The sequence below is a fragment of the Chiloscyllium plagiosum genome, unplaced genomic scaffold (assembly GCF_037043375.1).
Source record: "Chiloscyllium plagiosum isolate Xiang-an unplaced genomic scaffold, Cpla_swu_hap1 HiC_scaffold_19, whole genome shotgun sequence".
Classification (NCBI taxonomy): Eukaryota; Metazoa; Chordata; class Chondrichthyes; order Orectolobiformes; family Hemiscylliidae; genus Chiloscyllium; species Chiloscyllium plagiosum.
The window spans coordinates 40067683-40084608 of record NW_028270157.1 but is presented as its reverse complement, the minus strand read 5'-3'; the positions used below and the strand labels follow the sequence as shown (position 1 = coordinate 40084608).

Below are 16926 nucleotides of genomic sequence, written 5' to 3'. Positions count from 1 at the left end.
CAGCATCTTAAACCCTTTCTTGATGCTACATGGAGTAATTTGAATTGGCTGAAAGCTGGTATCTGTGAGTCCTCAGGAGGATGTAGAAATGGATCATTACTCAGCATTTCTAGCTAAAGATGCTGGCAAATGCTTCAGTCAGTTTTGTTTCCACTAATATGCTCGGCATCCCCATTGTTAAGGTGGTGTTAAATATGAATGTTCTCCGACAGTGAATTTATCTAAATATCTATCACAATTTATGGCTGGATATAGCAGGACTACAAATCTTAGATTTAATCCATTGGTTGTGGGTGACAATGTTAGAAATGCAGGTCAACGGAAAAAAACAGCTCCAATATTGATTGAAAGTAAGCTCACTAGCTTCTGTATTTTAGTTCACTCTTGTTTTGAGAGCATTCTTGTAGTGCAATGGCAGTGTTCTGCCTCTGAGCCAGGAGGCTTGCATTCAAGTCCTACTACTCCAAAGTTGTTCACAACATCTCTGAATAGGTTTATTAAAAATAAACAAAATGGGTTAGGTTTCTGGGGCAACCCTGATGGACAGTATAATTCCACGACAGTGACTATGTTCACTTCAGAAAGGTTTACTAAACAAGGGAATGTTTTTTGAGGCTAGATTGTTCAGGCTCGGCTTGTTTTCATTTCCATTGGAGTTTAAAATGAGGGGTAACTTGATGGAAGCGTATAAGATCCTGAATGGTCTTGACATTATTGATCCAGAAAGGATGTTTTCACTTGTCAGCAAGTCCAGAATGAGGGGGTACTACTTTAAAATTAGGCTTTATTCTTTCAGGACAGGAAGTTTTTCTCTCTGAGGGTTGTGTGAGTTTGGAACTCTCTGGCTCAGAATGCAGTAGAGGCAGGTCTATTGAATCAAGGTAAATAGATTCTTGGGAATTTAACCCAAGGTCTCCCTGATCTAGGGCAAGGATACTACCACTGTACCATAAAAAGGCTGATTAAATAGATTCTTATTAAGTGAGGGAATGAAAGAAGTTATCAAATGTGTGCATAGGGATGTGATATTCAGAATACAAAAAGGTCAACAATGATCTTACTGAATAGTGTGGAAGACTTGGAGGACCAATTGAAGTACCTCTGCTCCTAGTTAAATTTTCAAAATCAAAGTTTCTTGCATAAATAGAAATTTTAAAGTTTTAATGGAAAACATTACAAAAATTTCAACTTTACCTGAAAGAAAGAATGCAGGCTTTCCCAAAGAATGATCCAACCTAAAATATGGACAGACGGTACTTTATTATTATTGCAACTCATTGCAACTGGAAAGTAGTGATGTGATAGTACTGTGTACTTTTAGCAGCTCATTTCCATTTCTCAAAACAACCACATTTTACTTATTATTGGTAGATCTTCCCTGCCGTTACTCATTAGTAGTTTCAGACATGGAGTGTAATATTATTCTTGTGATAACCATTTGTCTATAGCTGAAGTTGAGCAAACCTTCTGAAGCAGCATGTTGTTGCCCATTTGTCCTAGGGAGTGTTGCTGAACAGAGAGACCTTGGAGTGCAGCTTCATTGCTCCTTGAAAGTGGAGTCGCAGGTCGATAGGATAGTGAAGGCGGCATTTGGTATGCTTTTCTTTATTGGTCAGAGCACTGAGTACAGGAGTGGGGAGATCATGTTGCAGCTATACAGGACATTGGTTAGGCCACTACTGGAATATTGCGTGCAATTCTGGTCTCCTTGCTATCGGAAAGATGTGAAACTTGAAATGGTTCAGAAAAGATTTACAAGGATGTTGCCAGGGTTGGAGGATTTGAGCTATAGGGAGAGGCTGAACAGGCTGGGGCTGTTTTCCGTGGAGCATCGGAAGCTGAGGGGTGACCTTATCGAGGTTTTCAAAATCATGAGGTGCATGGATAGGATAAATAGATAAAGTCTTTTCCCTAGGGTCAGAGAATCCAGAACTAGAGGGCATAGGTTTAGGGTGAGAGGGGAAAGAGACCTAAGGGGCAATTTATTTCACGCAGAGGGTGGTACGTGTATGGAATGAGCTGTCAGAGGAAGTGGTGGAGGCTGGTACAGTTGCAACATTTAAGAGGCATTTGGATGAGTATATGAATAGGAAGGGTTTGGAGGGATATGGGCCGGGTGCTGGCAGATGGAACTAGATTGGGTTGGGATATCTGGTCGGCATGGACGGGTTGGACCGAAGGGTCTGTTTCCATGCTGTACGTCTCTATGACTCTATGACTCTAACTGCTTGAGGAGAAAGCCTAAAAGGGGGATGGAGTGAAATGGCTGTGAGAAAAAGGGCTAAGGGAAACCACAGCCTCCCTGATCATTTGACCTTGACAGCAGTTTTCAGGAGCTGATGCCTTTAGGCTTGTCATTTGCACTATTTAGAGACAAAAAAATTGGAGGAACAACACCTCATCTTCTGCCTGGGTTGAAGGATTTGAGCTATAGGAAGAGGCTGAAGAGGCTGGGGCTGTTTTCTCTGAAGCATTGGAGGCTGAGAGGTGACCTTATAGAGGTTTACAAAATTATGAGAGGCAGGGATAGGGTAAGTAGGCAAAGTCTTTTCCCTGGGGTCAGGGAGTCCAGAAGTAAAGAGCATAGGTTTAGGGTGAGAGGGGAAAGATATAAAAGAGACCTAATGGGCAACTTTTTCATGCAGAGGGTGGTACGTGTATGGAATGAGCTGCCAGAGGAAGTGGTGGAGGCTGGTACAATTGCAACATTTAAGAGGCATTTGGTTGGGTATTTGAATAGGAAGGATTTGGAGGATTATGGGCCGGGTGCTGGCAGGTGGGACTAGATTGGGTTGGGATATCTGATCGGCATGGACGTGTTGGACTGAAGGGTCTGTTTCCATGCTGTACATCTCTATGACTCTATGACTCTAAATGTTTACTGTTCAAAAATCCCCTAACAGCATTTCTTAAGCTGTTGTGACTTCGTTGGATTTGCAGAACTTGCTGAAGGTGCAAGTATTTAATTTATCCTTTTCCTCATTGATATAACTTATCTTTTATAATATTTATCCTATTACTGAAGTTGTCACTACTATTGTATCACTCAGTGATTCACTCCAAAGGACACACCTAACAGAGGTTCATTCCCATGATCTGGATCTGTCTGATCAAAGGTCTGGCTCAAAAGGTCAACTGTGCCTGAATAAATAAAACTCAAATTCCCAAAACAGTCAGCTCATAAGTTTTTTGCATTGTACTAAATTGAATGTAACTTGAAAAATATAGTTTAAAGGCATAGTTTTCTGATGCCTAGCATAGAATATCAGGTTAACTATACATTTACTTTAATAGTCCTTGCACACTTTCCATAGAAACTACGTCATGAAGATATTAGACAAAAGAAAACTGGGCTCTGAGCATATATGGTCTCAGATGGGCTCTACCCTACCAATTCTGGTGTACTGTTATGTTTAATAAAATCTGTTCACTCACCTGAGTATAGGCCTGATCTCATAAACCCAAATATCATTTGAGTTGTAAATTATTGGTTTAGTTGTTTGAATATACACTATATATTATGGTTTTCCTGGAGTACAGTAAAAATGCACCTCTCATGAGGCATTATCATATGCACACAGAGAGTTTATCCAAAGAAGCTGGAAATAGACGCTCAAATAACATTTTGATCTCAGCCTCAGGCGTCAGACAGAAAGTAGACCTAGTTGGGGAAAATTATCAATCTTATGGGGAAGTTTGGAATTTTTACAGAACTATATAATGTTGAGGTCTTTGTTATGATCAAAGTCTGAATGCTAACTTTAGACAGTGAAATAAGGAGAAATAAGGGGAATACTATGAAAAATGAATGTTTTTTAAATCAGTTTTCTAATATTTATTTGGATTTTCATTTGTACACATTTTGGTTGATCAGATTACTGATTGATAATGCAAGTTTTTGTTCCAAACAAACAATCACCAATCTCTGGCCTGCTATGAAGTGTAACACCTGAACTGTGGTATTTTTGTCAGTTGACTCCAAAAGCATAAGTTTTAGGTTAGATATCTTTAAATATACAATGCAATAGACCTTTGACAGATGCAAATCTTCCAATTAATTAATGAAACATATTCCCTGACTTGGATGTAACACAGTTCTCTGATTTTTCAAATTATCTAAACTGATTTCTTATATCCTAGTTTGAAAAAAAAATATGGCTAACTGGTACTTACATTCTTAGCGGAAGAAGTTGGAATATGTGCATATGGGAGTTTCAATTATTCTATTCTATGATTCTATAAATTCATTCAAGGTGTTATGATAGCAATTGCAATTATCAACAAAATTGACTATGTATATAAAACTTTACCTTCTTTGTAGTTCTTTGATCCGGACCATCATATTCAAGTGCCCCTGGGAATATTGTTCAATTACATCTCGCACATCATATGGTTTTCGAGCTTGCTGTGGAATACATCCCAGAAATGTATAGGATTTTAACAATCTTCTGTAAATCAGGTTGTCTCAGATAACGAATATATAAACTCAGTATCTGAGCTTACAAATTCAACTGTTCTTTGGTAAACTAAGAGACAGATTACAGAGTATGAATTTTAAATCAAATCTCTATCCATAATCACACCAACCAAGAGACAATCATGATTTGATTTTACTTCGTTTTAAACAATGGTTGGTTGTGTATTTCTCTACTCCTTCTGTTTATGGATTTATCTTTGTGAGGACCTCGGCAACACTGTTATAAAGTTAAACCACATACAGTTTCTTTGACATCTACACCTGGAAGGTGGAGGGATATTACGCACAATAGGCACACTCTCAAAAATACACAAGGAGAGACTAAATCGTCTCTTTATCCTTTTTCACTTCAATCAACACCAACTTAACTCCAAAACAACAGAGGGATTCCTTACTTTTACATTGGAGTCCATAAGTCAAATACTGGAGTTAACAGTCTGGAATTTCTTTATAGGAGGGTTAATTGGCTTGCTGGCATTTGAAGAGTCATAGCCAGTTTCATCACTTTAAAAGTTCTTCAAAGTTCATCTGAGCAATATTGCTGAAAGTTCTGCTTCATTGTTTTGACAAATGAACATTAATTGTTTGTAGAAAGCACAAATACAGTTGGTGGTTGCTTTTGTGCAGACCAGAAATTTTTTCTATGTCCCAGATTTTGGACTTTTGATATTGTAGTGATGGTAATGAGGTTAGTCAGGTGGACATGATAGAATAGGAGTTCCCCGATTGGGACTGTTAATCTGGTCCAATCAGGGATCCCTGGCTCTCAGATAAAAAGTGGAGTGTCAGACGTTCTGACACTCTGATAGCTGGCTCTGAGGGAGTTGGATCAGTGTCAAGGACTTTCCATGTGCAAATAAAGGGTGACTTGGTGACAAGGTACCAGCCCCTATGGAGTTTTTTCAGGTACGATAAATGATGTTGCATAGAGCACCATTTACCCCTTCAGTAACAAAATTGAGTCATTAACAGGCAGTTGAGTTCTGGGTTAAGCACTGTATGCATAATCAGGAGACCAAACCTGCTTAATGGGATGGGGAAACAGTCACCACCAAGACAAAGGCTTGCAATGCAAATAAACAACTGTCTATGACCCATCCTAGAGGTTATCATTAACATTAATGGAACGTCATCTTGTAGATAGAGATTTTTCTTTGTCGGGATTTTTCTTGGCAACAAATATTCTCAGTAGGAGCTGAAATAAAACAGTTAGCACTACAATCCCATCATTAGGTATGTGAGACGTTGATTATCCAGCTGACTTCGAAGTCTGAGCTATCTCTGGATGGTTACTATCCAGCCATGTGATCAAAGTAGATACTTTTGCTGGGCTGTTAATATGATGATATAATGTATAAATATGTATTAAATTTGTTTTTTTTAAATGCCTTTGCCTGGGGTTGGGGAGTATGAATTTTACTTTTCTTTCATATGTGTTTTGATTAAAAGGAAACAGGTAAAGAAATATTTATGCATATTATTCACAAACATAGGTCACATTTATTCAGTTATTTGATGGAATGTCAGCTTCAGCTTATCTCTTCACGTAATGTCCCCAAATGATGTCTTTGCAGATAAGTAGTTCTTCATGATGGTACACAAAAATCCTACATTAGACATTGCATTAAACACAGACACCTTAATGACATAAACAATTGAGTAGGCTCAGTGCCTGGATACAGCAAATAAAGCAATAGACTTGCTCGCTTTCAGGGATGTGTACTGGGGAACTGCACATTCTTTGGTGTCAAACCAAAAGAGAGTTTAATGCAGGTTTAGAAACAATTCCAAATTTATGACATCTGGAAAAATATCATTTGCTACTAAGGTACTACCTTTAATATGCAAATTTCCCTGATTGCTGATGGAGGGAAGTTGTAAAGTATCTAAAACTTTCACCTTCTTTCCAAAATCACTGAGCATGGCAATCAAACATGTAATAAAATTTATTTCTGGGTGATAGTGATGGTGGCAGGGGTAGGGGGATTGTATTGGTTTCAGAACTCTGTGGAGATCTGTGGATTCCTTCTGTTCTTTAGGAAACTGAGCTGCTGGGCTCAGGTTGACATAGATTGCAGATGTCAATCCTCATTGGAGTAGTAAATTAAAAATTAAGGGTCTCTATTCCCAGACTCATCATAATAGTTAAGGATTTAATCAAGACTGCAAAATTCCGTAATTTACTTGTCTTTAATAAGAGTTACTATTTATTTCAAAGGTGAAGGTTCAAGCTACACATAAACAAATAAGAATTGTAATCACATAACTCTTAGTTAAAACTCTATTTCCCTCAAACTCCCTTATACATGGTTGCAGATAGACAAAAAAAAATTGGTGTTGTGAGTTGAGGGAATATTTGGGAAGGCTGTTCAATGGTCCCTGTTGCCAAGGGTTGTTATGATGATCCTTTTGGCTTACCAGGACCTGCCTGTCATCAACATCTTTCTTCTCCAGGTACTTTCACAGAACATAGAACACTACAATACAGGAATGGGCCCTTTGGCCCTTGATGTTGTGCCGAACATGACACTAAATTAAACTAGTCCCTTCTGCCTACCCTTGGTCCACATCCCTCCATTCCTTATGCATATTCATGTGCTTATCTAAAAGTCTCTTAAACACTCCTATCATATCAGCCTCCACCACCACCCCGGCAGCATGTTCCAGGCTCATCCCATTCTTGGCATAAAAAACTTGTCCCTCACATCTCCTTTGAACTTTTCCCCCTCTCACCTTAAATGCATGCACCCTAGTTTCCTGCTCTGTGAAAAAAAATCTAACTGTAAACCCTATATATGCATCTCACAATTTTATAGACTGCTATCAAGTCTCCCCTCAGCATCCGCTGCTCCAGAAAAATCAACCCCAATTTTTCTAGCCTCTGCTTATAACTCATACCCTCTAATCCAGGCAGCATCCTGGTAAAACTCTTCTGCACCGTCTCCAAAGCCTCCACCTCCCTCCTATAATGTGGTGACCAAAACTGAATGCAATACTCTAAGTGTGGCCTATCCAAAGTCTTATAAAGCTGCAACATGACATTCTGACTCTTGTATTCAATTACCCGATCAATAAAGGCAAGCAGGTCATATGCCTTCTTTACCACCCTATCTACCTGCGTGGCCACTTTAGGGAACTATGGACTTGAACTCCAAGATACCTCTCAACATCAATGTTGTATACTTTTCCTTAACATTTGATCTCCCAAAGTACAGCACCTCACACTTACCCAGAGTAAACTCCATCTGCCATTTCTCCATCCATATATGCAACTGATCTATATTCTGCTGTATCCTTTGACAACCTTCTACACTATCCACAGCTCTACCAATCTTTGTATCATATGCAAATTTACTATCCCATCCATCTACATTTTCATCCAAGGCATTTGTATCTATCACAAACATAAAACACATATTTAACCTGATTGTAGGAGGCACAAAGTGACAGGCTCACAACTTATAATCTCTCTGATTTATTGGTAAATAACTGGTAGGGGAAAATAAATGTCTTTCTTCAACCTTGAGACATTTTTTACTTCAGGGTCAAGGACACTACCCCTTCTTTCAGAGATCTGAAGGCTTCTGCCTATGTCATTCACAACCACCAGCTGTTCAATTGCTCAGAGCCAATTACAGCAGTTATTAATGGGCAGAAGGCATTTATCATTGACAACTAGTTATTATGCCACAGACAAATCAATCACTTGATACCAGTCAAATTCCCCTGTGCCAGTTCATCTGCAACTAAACTTCCCCTATTGGTTGAACATACATGTCAACAGCATATACAACAAATATAACAAGCTGATTGCTTGCTTTTAAAAGGTGCAGCAATCCCCTCCACAACTCTTGGTTTTAACAATAGTTTTTTTCCCCTTTCAGTCCATAATTAAAAATACAAAAAAATGAAAACATGTGATCTTTACAGAGAACAAAGCCTCAGAGGGTTCTGTGGTTTAATTCACTTGAACTGTATTGATGGCAGTTGCTAGGGTAGTCAAACTTTAGGAGGATTAACTTCCCATGTCATACAGATTTGGGGAGAGGTCATTTAAAATCTGCCCCATATCTTTTTGAAGAATACCACACTCAGGTAGGCTGTCTGGCCACTGCTGTGCTGTACTAAGGTTTAAAACTGGGTGAGGCATCTTCTTCCCTCTCATTCTGTCTACGTGGGAGAAGGTTTGGTTAATCCAACTTCTTGCTCTGCCAGAGGGTGTGGGCTTCTTTTCATCTACAGTTATCTGCCTGTGCAAACTTTGTGCATTGCTAATTAATTCTGGAGAGAAGGGCTCTGTTGGCTACATTTTAGCTGCATCTCCCACAATCTTTGCTACTTGCGATCTAGTACACTGGCAGTTGTTTAACTCTTTAACTGGATGAGGAATTCATTTCAGCATCTGCCCGCTAGTATGGAAACCCTTTGGGCTTTGTCTTAAATCAACATTAGGATTACTCCCTTCAATTCTTCTAAGTTCTATGTGCTTTTCTTGGACTCTTTGCATCCTTTTCAGTATCAGTTCAGCTCTTTTAATTACAGAGGGTTTTATCTAGATTGCTGTTTTGGATTCTACTGCCCCAGACAAGGCTACTGAACCTAGTCCAGCTTTCTGTACCTTTGCAGAACCTTGAAGTGATTCGTTCGCTTCCTTTCCATGGGAGCCAGGCAGAATCCTGTTTGCTCTGTCTATCTCTGAGTCCTCTCTTGACCCTATTTACTTTGGCCTTTTAATAGCTTGGCCTCCCTCAATTCCTGTGGCTGCTCGGTCTCCCTCGTGGTGCCTGTCTGGCCTGGACCTGTTGGGGTTACTGTATCTTAATTGTTGGCCAGCTCATTCCTGAGTAGGAAGTCTATCCCTGCACTTCAGAATGACCTTTATGATTAAGAGACCCCTGACTAAAATCACACAGAAATTGGTGGAGAGCAAAAGACATGCACCCTCCAATCCCTCCTCTGATATGGGCCTGAAATGAGAGATTGAGTAACCTGAGTGTCTGAATACAGCAAATAAAGCTGTAGACTTTCTTGCTTTCAGGGATGTGTACTGGGGAACTGCACATTCTTTAGTGTCAAGTCAAAGGAGGGCTTGTTACTGAATTCAACCTGAGAAATGGTCTGCAACACATTCTCACACACATTCATCCACAAAAGAGAGAAGGAGAGAGGTTACAAATTAATTCACAAGGATATCAGGATTATTTTCCATGCATGCAAGAGGTCAGTAATTCAATGCCTAGTTGAGGTTGCCTCAGTTGACAGGAGTTCCTCCTTCTGCAGGAAAACAGATGAAATTGAAGAGCTATTGACGGTATAGTAGTTGAACAATCACAAGTTTCTTTCCAAAAATCAGACCGTGGACAGATACTGAGATCAAAGCATGACATTTCGCTAAGGGTACAGCTACTTGCTTTTCTGTTGTTGTAAGTTGACTGACTAATACAAGCCAAAACTGTATATTGAAAGGAGATTCAAATAAACCAGCACGGTCAATCATATGACTGGGGCTTCTGGATGAAACACTCTGCTAACAAAGAGAATTTTAATGTCCACTCATCAGAAATCATGTTGTTTTGTAGCAGGTAACTGTGGAGCCATTGCTAAGTTAGACATCTCATCTACTAGTCCCATGTGTTGTCTTGACTGGAATGAATGTATTGGTTTCGGGTCCTCTTTCATTTGACATTATATAAGTGATTTGGATGAAAACATAGAAGGCACGGTTAGTAAGTTTGCAGATGACACCAAAATCGGTGGCACAGTAGACTGCGAAGGTTTTCTAAGATCACAAAGAGATCTTGATCAATTGAGTCAGTGGGCTGAAAAATGGCAGATGGAGTTCAATCTGGAGAAATGCCAGGTCTTTTATTTTGGTCCTACAAACAAGGGTAGGACTTATACAATTAATGGTAGGGCTTTGGGAAGTGTTGTAGAACAGAGGGATCTAGGGGTTCAGGTACATAATTTTTTGAGGTGTGCATCATATATAGACAGTGTGATTAAAAAGGCATTTCGCACACTTGCTCAGTCCTTCGAGTATAAGGGTTGGGAACATCATGTTGAGGTTGGACAGGACATTTGTGAGGCCTCTTCTGGAATACTGTGTCCAGTTCTTGTTGCCTCATTACAGGAAGGATATTATCAAGCTGGAGAGGGTTCAGTAAAGATTTAACATGATTTTACTGGGTATGGAAGGTCTGAGTTATAAAGAAAGACTGGAAATAGGATGGGGACTTTTTTTTGGTGGAGCGTAAGAGGTGGCCTTACAGAAGTTTTTAAAACAATAACAGGTATAGATAGAGTTAATGGTAGTTGTTCTTTCCCTAGGATGGACAATTTCAAGACTAGAGAGCACATTTTTATGGTGAGAGGAGAGAGATTTAAAAAAGACATTGGGGCATTTTTTTTTTACAGGGGGTAGTTCACGTGTGGAGTGAACTTCCTGAGGAATGGTTGCAGATACAATTACAATGTTTAAAAGGCTTTAGGATAAGTGCATAAATAGGAAAGGTTTGGAAGGATATGGGCCAGGACAGGCAGGTGGGACTAGTTTAGTTGAGGATTATGTTTGGCATGGACTGGTTTGACCAAAGGGTCTGTTTCCACGCTGTATGACTCTATAACTTTATGAATGCACTACCATATTTTAAGGAGGCCATGAGTTAGCTTTTGTCCTGATAATTGCTGGAAATTTTTGGAAACAACCAATTTGTTCATTGTCCAAAAATACCACTTTAAAATTCAGCAATAGACCACTTACAACAAAAAGTTAAGAAAGTTAATGCAGATTTTTTTTAAACAAAGAATTAATCTCTCACTTCACTGCCTTCTGGGCATTATAAAGTCATAACTTGTAACCAATGTCACAGCCTCCTTCACCAGCATCCCTGTATATATACTGTCCCAGCAGTAGTATAGACCCAGCAGAGATGGCAGAGTGATACAGAATGATGGCAGAATGAGGAAAAAGTGGCTTTGGGAGTCCTCAATGTTGACTTGGACCCAGTGAATTGCAATACATCAGGTCAAGGATGGCAACAAAACCTGCTGATTACCAACTCCCATCCTCTCTCATGTGATTAATCAGTGCTCCTCTCAGTTGAACATCACTTGTAAAAGTACTGAGAGCAGGAAGGGCACAAAATGCATTCTTGGTGGAATACTCAAATGTTTATCACGAAAAAATGGCTCAGTTGCACCACTACTGGCCAAGCCCAGACCTAACAGCCTGTGACAAGTGGCGAGAGAACCAACAAGAGGGGAAAACTGAGGTGATACTGTCCTTTTAAATTTATCTAATGCAGTCACTGTGTTGTATTCATGGAGATGAAGTCCCAGCTTACACTAAAGATACCCTCCAGCATGTTGTGTAACACTATCGCCATGCTAAATGAGATAGATTCAGAATAGATCTTGCAAATTGAACAGGGTATTCAACAGACACTGTTGGCCATTTATAGCAGTTGAATTTATTCAATCAAAATATGCAAGCTCATAGCCCAGCATGTCTCTCATTTTACCACTGTCAATAAATCAGAGAACCAGCCCTGATTGAATATCAAGTTTATGAGATCATGTCTGGAGCAGCACCAGACATATCTAAAAATGGTGTTTCAACCTGATGAGACTATAGGTTGAAAATGGTAAACAATCCCAAAAGTATTGGATAAAACCAAAAATCTGAAGGAGTCCTGCCACATCTAATCGTGGGTAATGCTAGGCAGCAAGACAACTCATGCGAGGAAGAGGTTCCATCTGAAATGATGTGTGAACCCACCATGTCAGTGCAAAAGGTGAGGCATTTGCAACCATCATTAGCTGCTGAATGGATGATTCATTGCAGCCTCCTTCCCAGCTCATCATTGCAAGACTTTGAATAATTTAATGCACTCCACTTGTTATCAAAACAATTGAAGGTACTGGGTATATCCAAAGTCCTGACAATATCATAAATGTCTGGCTTGGCCAGGCTTGTGCTCCAGAAATTGTGACAATCTTGGTTGAACCAGCAAGCCGCAACCCTGGCATTCTGCTGACAATGTGGAAAATTGCCCAGGTATATCACCGTCACAAAGTGCAGGTTAAATTCAATCTGACAATTGTGACCCCATCAGTTTATTCTCAATTTTGTCAGAAAGATGATGGAAAGTGTCAATGTTGGGATCATACCTGGCCGAATGGCCTATGATTGCAAGTCATTCTCCTTGGCCATGGATATCACTGCATGACTTCCTCAAAGTGGTGTCCTTGGCTCAATCCTTTTCAAGTGCTCCATCAATGACCCCCTGGGTCACCAATATCACTGCATGAGGTCCTCAGAGTAGTGTCGTAGGCTCAACCCTCTTCAGCTGCTTCATTAATTACCCCTGTCCTTTGTAAGAAATGAAGTGGGGATGCCCACTGTTCTCTGAAACTGTTCAGTAGTGTAGACAGCTGCTCAAATACTGAAGCAGTCCACGCTCATGTGTAACAACACCTGGATAACATCCAGGCTTAGGATGCCAATGGTAAATGACATATTGCCAGGCAATGATATACATCAGCAACACAGAATCTAAACTTCTCTTCTTAACACTCAATGGCATTGCCACACTGAATCTCCCATCATCATCATCCTAGAGGTCATCATTGACCAGATACTTAACTGGAGCAGCCATGTAAATATTAGGCTGCTAGACCAGTTCAGAGATGGAAACCTTTGCAGAAACTCACCACTTGGCACCACAAAGCCTGTCCACCATCTACAACACAAAAGTCAGGAGTGCAATGAAGTACTTGCTCACTCCCCTTCCAAACATGCCACTGGTTCCAAGTAAAAAAAATTCCTTGACTGTCAAGGGAGGAGTAAAATAGGCAATGAAAGCTTAGGAGCAGTACTTCCTACTTCAAGACTTGGGAGATATACTTCCTGTACACCATCCCTAGCCACTACTGAGAAGAAATGGATAAATTAATATTATTTTACCTACCCCATTCCTCAAATTTCCATTTGTCATAACTAATTTTCCTTGTGGCCCAAACCAAAAGTGTAACTTGTGTGAAAATGTACTTTTACATTTTTACAGGAGGCATTATCACTGGACTGTTAATCCAGAAACCTAGGTAATGTTCCGGGGACCTGGGTTCAAATCCTGCCATGGCAGATGATGGAATTTGAGTTCACAAAAATCTGGAATTAAGTGTCTAATGATGACCATGACAATTGCTGATTATCAGAAAAAAAAAACCCATGCAATCCATTAGGGAAGGAAACTGCCATCCTTACCTAATCTAGGCCCACAATAAGTTTGTTAAGTCTTAGCTGCCCTCTGTCTTGGCAATATTTGCTGGCCAAGCCAGTGTTGCCCACATCCCATGAATGAATCAAAATTGTTTAAACTGACGACACTTCCAGGTGATAATGTTGTATATAGCACCATTTTGTACAAGCATTGAACTATGTACAAAGCCCAAGCTTTCCAAATAGCACTTAATTTTAGCACTTCGATTTCTTTTTCATTAGGCCCACCAAAGCCATTGTCTATTTCTTCTATGTTGGCAAACTAAATATTACTTCTCACCTGAAATTTTCTCCTGGCAACAAAATATTGCATTCGGCGAATAACCTTTATGGCAGCTCTGTGTGCTTCTGATAATCTGTAAAACAGTGGGGAACAAAAGTTCTATTTAATGTTTTCCAGTGAATTAGTGTATAGATACACTGGATGGGATAGAGCCAACCGTGCACACTGGATGGTCTCAAACTCAACTGTGCTGAATTATGAAAGTTAGTGTAGATACAATTAACTATAATTCACTTGGGATGGGGAAAGAAAGAACAACACACAAAAAGGAAAACAAGTATTCGAACAATCTACAGAGTTTATTATAGGCCTTACTGATAAATTTTCCATGTTTTCCCTTAAGTTAAAGGAACTACTTTATTGTTCATCAAATTTTCTATTCCATCTATTTAGGTCAGATTTATTTTCCACAGAATGACTCAAATAATGACAAATACACGACCTGTTTTTTGGATTAGTGGTGCTGGAGGAGCATAGCAGCTGCTCCTCGGATGCTGCCTGAACTGCTGTGCTCTTCCAGCACCACTAATCCAAAATCTGGTTTCCAGCATCTGCAGTCATTGTTTTTACCTAATACACTACCTGTACCCATCCAATGAAATATAGACATGAAACAATACATTGATCGAAGTGTGGTATTTCTCTATGTATGGATTAAAGTTTATTGAAACCAAGTTTGAAATTAGAACATAGAACAATACAACAGAGAACAGGCATGATTTTCTTTCTGGAAATAGGTTTGGTATTTTGTCCACTGATATTCTACATTATCTTGCCATCTTCAATTTTAACATATTCAAAAGGTCATCTGAAATCATTGGGGATTTGTTTTAAATATGCAGGTCAGTGTCCAATTGCATTTTGTTCATTTTGTTAACTTCATTGATTTCCTTGTGTCAGCAAAAGCATAAATGCTCAAATTACCCTCATGTGATTCCAGAAGGAAAAATGAGATATATTGGTTTGACTCATCTTGTACACTTCAAAATCGAAGATCAGTGTGTTCATAACCAGCTATATTGGGTTTTCCCTCAGGAATACTTCACATTGTTCTGTGCTCACAATTAATCTTTTATTTCTTGGCTTTCACCCAAACCTTTGCTCACATCAACCAGCCAGCTATTTTCTTCCATTAGTTTGGGTTAGCAGCAAGCATTTGGAGAAATGCAAAAGTACTTAGTGTACTGCTGACCTGTGTAATCATAGCTAAAAATCACACAACAACAGGTTATAGTCCAACAGGTTTATTTAAAAGTACAAGCTTTCAGAGCGCTGCTCCTTTATCAGATTGCTAGTAGGCAGGATCATAGGACACAGAATTCATAGTCATTTGTGTAATCATGTCCACCTCTACATCTGTTGCAAGTGCCTCTGTGTGTTGTCTGTGGCAGGCATTAAGGTCATGGTGTCAGAATGGTAGAGCTGAAAATGTGTGGATTTTTAAACCTTAAAAGGGCCAGATAGTGAAAGAAAAAGCAAGGAAGACAAACGGTCTGCAACTTTGAAGACACCCATTTTGAACCTTTATTAATATTACTTATAACAGAATCTGTTCAATATCAGAGGTGAAGGCAAGGCCAAAATAATTAATTAATATGTGACCAAACAGATACATCCAGCTTAATCCTGTGCATTTGGACAACTGAAAATTATCTCATTCGAGATAGGACTGTTTTAGGCACAAAGGATCCTGTCATGAGATTACATCTACTGAGAAAGGAGAAGAAAGACATTTTGCAGGTTTTGGCTGTCTTACTATTTTAAAATAAATGAGAGTGGAAAGCCACATCAGCATCGATAAGGAGAGTTTTAGGTAGCCTTATTTCCAGCATGCATGTTAAGGTGGAACTGAAAAGGAAGGGGATATCAAAAAATTGACAACTTGGACTAGCAGTATGGTAGCAGTGGGGAAAAAAGGAAAATTTAAAGTATCTATACAGCTAAAAGATCTCAACAAAACTTTGAAGACATCACAGTGCCACGATACAATCACTGAAGAACTTTTGTAACAACTTGCCAAAGCAAAGTTCTTCACTACCCTCAAAGTGAAGGATGGTTACTGGTAAGTGAAGCTGCATGGAAGCAGCCATTTTCTAACTACATTCTTTATACCATTCGGTATAGACAGATAGTTACAGAATGGCATTTCCACTGCTTCAGAAAGTATCAACACAGATAGCATGATATTTATAATCATCAGGGAATCAAGGCAGGAACGTGGATTTGAGGATGATCAGATTAGCCATGATCTCATTGAATGGTTGGAGCAGACTAATTATGCTGAATACCTCCTTCAGCTCCTATGTCTTATGGTGTTATGGTGATGGTTATCTTCCAGGTGGGGAAGCTATTGCGGATAACTTGCTTTTCTGTGGATGTAGAAACACAATGGAAGAAGCCATCTCAGACCTTGATCAGTATCTGGTGTAACTACAAGAGAGACATTTTGAAATTAACCGGAAATTGAATATGAAAACACTAATTGAAGATTGCTAAGTTCAAGTAAATAAGTTGTTTATCAACAGCAAAATGACTTCACCAGGATCCTGTCAAAGAGAGCGGTAGCAGGGATGCAGCAACCAAAAGATGTGAAAGCAAAATAATTATTTGTTGGATTCAGGAACTATTTACCATATTTCCTGTTTAATTTGACATCAAATTAAAAGTGCGAAACTCTATTCATGTTCACTTAAGGACATACAGTTGTATTGGGGTACAGAACCAAAAGCAGTTTTCCCAAGAATCAAACAACGAGCGATAACAATGCCAGTGTTGAGGTACTACAATGATGAAGTTACCTTGCAACCTAGCAATTGGAGCAACCATTATGAAGCAAGGAAAACTAGTTATATTTATATACTGTGTGTAAAGACAAAGTGAATGACG

General features: G+C 39.3%; 1 protein-coding gene across 1 annotated transcript in view; it reads right to left on the bottom strand.

Moving 5' to 3' along the window:
- Positions 1-16926, bottom strand: part of kcnq1.2 (potassium voltage-gated channel, KQT-like subfamily, member 1.2) — a 599569-nt gene that overhangs the window by 233520 nt on the left and 349123 nt on the right. Inside the window, exons 15-17 of the mRNA XM_043709474.2 lie at positions 14038-14113; positions 4311-4405; positions 1195-1235 (exon numbers count right to left, since the gene is read on the bottom strand). Of these exons, the coding sequence (XP_043565409.2) occupies positions 1195-1235; positions 4311-4405; positions 14038-14113 (212 nt within the window). The remainder of the gene's footprint in view (positions 1-1194; positions 1236-4310; positions 4406-14037; positions 14114-16926) is intronic.